The sequence below is a fragment of the Morus notabilis genome, unplaced genomic scaffold, assembly GCF_000414095.1.
Source record: "Morus notabilis unplaced genomic scaffold, ASM41409v2 Scaffold724, whole genome shotgun sequence".
NCBI lineage: Eukaryota > Viridiplantae > Streptophyta > Magnoliopsida > Rosales > Moraceae > Morus > Morus notabilis.
The window spans coordinates 274,673-278,856 of record NW_010361272.1 but is presented as its reverse complement, the minus strand read 5'-3'; the positions used below and the strand labels follow the sequence as shown (position 1 = coordinate 278,856).

General features: G+C 36.3%; 1 protein-coding gene across 1 annotated transcript; it reads left to right on the top strand.

Annotated features, from left to right (window-relative positions):
• Window positions 1–317: 317 nt before the first annotated feature.
• LOC21393538 (probable nucleolar protein 5-2) lies at window positions 318–3,675 on the top strand. Its single transcript, XM_024166198.1, has 9 exons — window positions 318–391; window positions 814–913; window positions 1,136–1,177; window positions 1,436–1,615; window positions 1,759–1,923; window positions 2,010–2,210; window positions 2,308–2,805; window positions 2,884–3,018; window positions 3,108–3,675. The coding sequence occupies exons 2-9, from the start codon at window positions 836–838 to the stop codon at window positions 3,486–3,488; spliced, it is 1,680 nt and encodes a 559-aa protein (XP_024021966.1). The 5' UTR covers window positions 318–391; window positions 814–835; the 3' UTR covers window positions 3,489–3,675.
• Window positions 3,676–4,184: the final 509 nt, after the last annotated feature.

Sequence of the window (4,184 nt, the reverse complement as noted above, 5' to 3'; positions counted from 1 at the left end):
CTGCTTAAAAAAAAAAAAATTCCTTCTCCGCTCAACAATGAATGAACATTCCAAAAACCCTAATACTCGGGATAGAATGCAACCAAAATCATTAATCAAAGCATAAACTCGCTTTTCGGATTTGCCCACATGTACAACACGGATTATTTTCACACCAATTGTGCCAAACATACCCCCATTAAATTATTAAACTCCCTATAATACCCCCAACTATGACACGTGTCGAACAGCCAACAAAATGTTTTTTCATTCAGAGAAATTCCAATGTGTATATATTTACAGGTCACTCCAATGAGCCTTTAAACCCTAGACCCTTCTCTTCTATCTCGCTTCTTCTTCTTCCTCTACAGTTTCTCTCTTTCTCCCAAACGCAGCGGTGCCGAGTAAAGAGGTACGAAAATTAGGGTTTTCAGCACTTTCACTTCAAAGAACAAGCCTCTCTATCTCACTGCATAGATATTTATCACTCTGTTTTTTTTCTTTTCATCAATATTGTGTTTGTTTGTTGGACTTTAATGGTGCAAAGTTGTGAACTAAAAATTTGCAGTTTTTACGATCAGTTCCGTTAAGGGCTTTAGGTTAAAAGAAGAATCAATGGCGAAATATGGATTTTTGGAAAATATTTTGCCGCTTAACTGAGTTTGTGTGTTTCTCTTGGCATTTTGTCATATTGGCTTTCTCTGTTTTTCCTTTTTTTCATATTTGTGTTTGGCTTTTATGGGTTTTATATATGTTTGAAGCGGTAAATTAAGCGTCTTGTGAAATATGAGTTGGGGTTTAAGTGATTGATTTTGGGTCTATCTATTTTTGTAGGTGTGTTTTGAGGAGCGGAAAAATGCTTCTTTTGTTTGAGACTCCGGCGGGTTTCGCCCTATTTAAAGTTTTGGATGAAGGGAAGCTCTCCAAAGTCGAGGTAATTGTCTTCGTTAAACTTCGTTTTAAGTTTTGTTACGACCAATGGGAAAGAAAAGGTACAAGTTTGACTAAGTGGAGATTGTTGTTGTTCTCTCTTTTTCTCAAATCTTGTTTTTTTCGTTTTTCTGCCTGAAATAATTAAGGGTTATTCGTACTATTTTCTGGGTGAAAGATTTTTCATATATTGGCTCTAAGATTTTTCACTTGATTTGTGCTGCAGGACTTGTGGAGAGAGTTCTCTACTGCAGACTCTGCGAGACAGGTAAACTCTCTCTCTTTCTCTCTCTCTCTCTCTCTCTCTCTCCTGTCTTTTAGACAAGAAAAAATATATAGGAAATGTAACACAGAGAGTTGTTTTTGTGAGAAATGGTGCTGAAACTGCTATGTGACTATGGAATCTCCTAATTTTGTTTTAGTTTTGCTTTGTTGTTCCTTGTACTTTCTTTATTCTATATCGTTAACTTTCTTTTTTTTTTTGTAATTTCTTCTAACTATAATTGCTTTTTGAAACCGACATTAGGTGGTTAAGCTGAAAGCTTTTTCCAAGTTTGAGAATACATCCGAAGCTTTGGAAGCAGTGACCTTGTTGATTGACAGTAAGCCCAGTAAAGGTCTTCGCAAGTTCTTGCGTGCTCACTGTGATGGCGAAACATTGGCTGTGGCAGATTCAAAGCTTGGAAACATCATCAAGGAGAAATTGGTCTGCTAATAATTTTACCAATAGAAACTATTTTTAATTTATGTACTGGTTGTGGAAGTTTCTGGTGAACGAAATTGGTCTGTTATGACTCATTGAATGGGTTTATTTTCATCTATTTAAGTGAAACTATTTGATGTCCTCAGCAAGTAGAATGTGTCCACAACAATGCTGTTATGGAGTTGATGAGAGGTGTGAGAAATCAGTTGACGGAACTTATATCTGGACTAGCAGTTCAAGACTTGGCACCAATGAGTTTGGGTTTATCTCACAGTCTTTCTAGATACAAACTGAAATTCAGTGCTGATAAGGTGTGTTTTATTGATATGCTCTGAATTGGTCCATGATCATAATATATAATCTCCAGGCAAGCCTAATGTCTTAACTTGATTTACAGGTTGATACCATGATCATTCAAGCCATTGGTCTGCTCGACGATCTTGATAAAGAGCTGAATACATATGCTATGAGAGTTCGAGAATGGTATGGTTGGCACTTTCCAGAACTTGCCAAGATTGTGCAGGATAACATCCTTTATGCCAAGACAGTGAAGCTGATGGGCGACCGTGTTAATGCTGCTAAGCTTGATTTCTCTGAGGTAGAGTTGGTGATTCATTTTTTGTTTTAGATTACTGACCATGCTAATACTAATTGACCTGTGACGTATAACATTTTCTTCCTCAAAATCCATGCAGATATTGCCAGAGGAAGTTGAGGCAGAATTGAAAGAAGCTGCTATGATATCCATGGGAACTGAAGTCAGCGACCTTGATTTGACTAACATCAAAGAACTCTGTGATCAGGTCCTCCATCTTTCCGCCTACAGAGCTCAGCTTTATGATTATTTGAAGAGCAGGATGAACAGCATTGCTCCAAATTTGACTGCTCTTGTTGGTGAACTTGTTGGTGCCCGCCTTATTGCCCATGGGGGTAGCTTGTTGAACCTTGCAAAGCAGCCTGGCAGCACAGTCCAGATTCTTGGTGCTGAAAAGGCACTGTTCAGAGCATTGAAGACTAAGCATGCCACTCCCAAATATGGGCTTATCTACCATGCATCATTGATTGGTCAGGCGGCACCGAAACTCAAGGGAAAAATTTCACGGTCTCTTGCTGCCAAAGCTGCATTGGCAATTCGATACGATGCTCTTGGTGACAACCAAGACAATTCTATGGGGCTGGAGAACCGAGCCAAGGTATTAGCGTAGTGTTTTGCCCATTGATGTCATGTTTTACATTTTAATTGAAATTAATATGTCTGTTTATTTCCATAGCTTGAGGCCCGGTTAAGGAATCTCGAGGGCAAAGAATTGGGTCGTTCTGCTGGCTCAGCTAAAGGCAAACCTAAGATAGAAGTCTATGACAAGGACAAAAAGAAGGGAGCTGGGGCATTAATAACTCCTGCGAAGGCAAGATAGTTTGTTCTCTTGATGCTTTACTTAGTTTTGCTTCTTTGTTTCTGTTGATTGTAATGTAATTTTCTTTATGTTCCACGCAGACTTACAACCCTGCAGCGGATTTGATTCTTGGACAATTAACAAATGATAACCTAGATGAAAAGGTTTCAAAGAAGAAGGCTGAGGAAGCCGCTGAGAAGGCTCCTGTTGAGGACAAAAAGGAGAAGAAGAAAAAGAAGAAAAAGAAGGAAGCCGATGACACAGCTATGCCAGATAATGGAAATGCAGATGATGAGGAGCCTGCGAAAAAAGAGAAAAAGAAAAAGAAGAAACACTCAGCTGAGGATGTTGAGGTGCAGAATGATGGCGAAAATGGCGACGCGGGAGAAAAGAAAAAAAAGAAGAGAAAACATGCTGAAGAAGAAGAATCTGAGACTCCCAGCAAGAAGAAAGAGAAGAAGAAGAAGAAAAGTGAGGATTGAGTAAGTAGTAGAAAGTTGTAATTGCTATCAACCCAAAAAATTTTGATTAGTTTAAGCGACAAGTTTAATTTTCTTTATGTAAAATTTGGTTCTTGGTTTCCATCGCTGTTCTGGTCTTTTGAGCTTATCTCTTATGTAATCGTTTAGTATTTATTTATGGACACAGTTGCTGGAAGTTGGTTAAGAAGACATACAATTGCTCTGCAGTCATCTATGTGCTGCTGCATATTCTTTTCACCTTCCTAATCCTTTTTCACTCTTAGGGTGCTTTTTTTTTTTTTTAAACAAAACATAATAGGTGCGTTTGAAACTCGTTTCAAAATGATTTTATTTTTTATATGAAAATAAAAACGTTTTTAAAAATGTGTTTGGTAGTTTTATTAAGAGATTATTTTCAGTATAAATTTTTTTATTAATGTCTCTCTTTTTCTCTGTTTGAGAGAGAAGAAGAAAATAAAAATAAAAATAAAAAATAATTAAAAGTCGTTTTTCATTTCTCGTATTTTACATTAAATTAAAAAATTATTTTTATTTTTAATTTTTATCTTTAATGCATCAAACTCGTTTTAAAAAAAAAAAAAATTTTTCTCAAAAGACATATTTTTAATTTTTATCTTTAATGCATCAAACTCGTTTTAAAAAAAAAAAAAAATTTTCTCAAAAGACATAAAAAAATATATAATTAATTCTAAACAC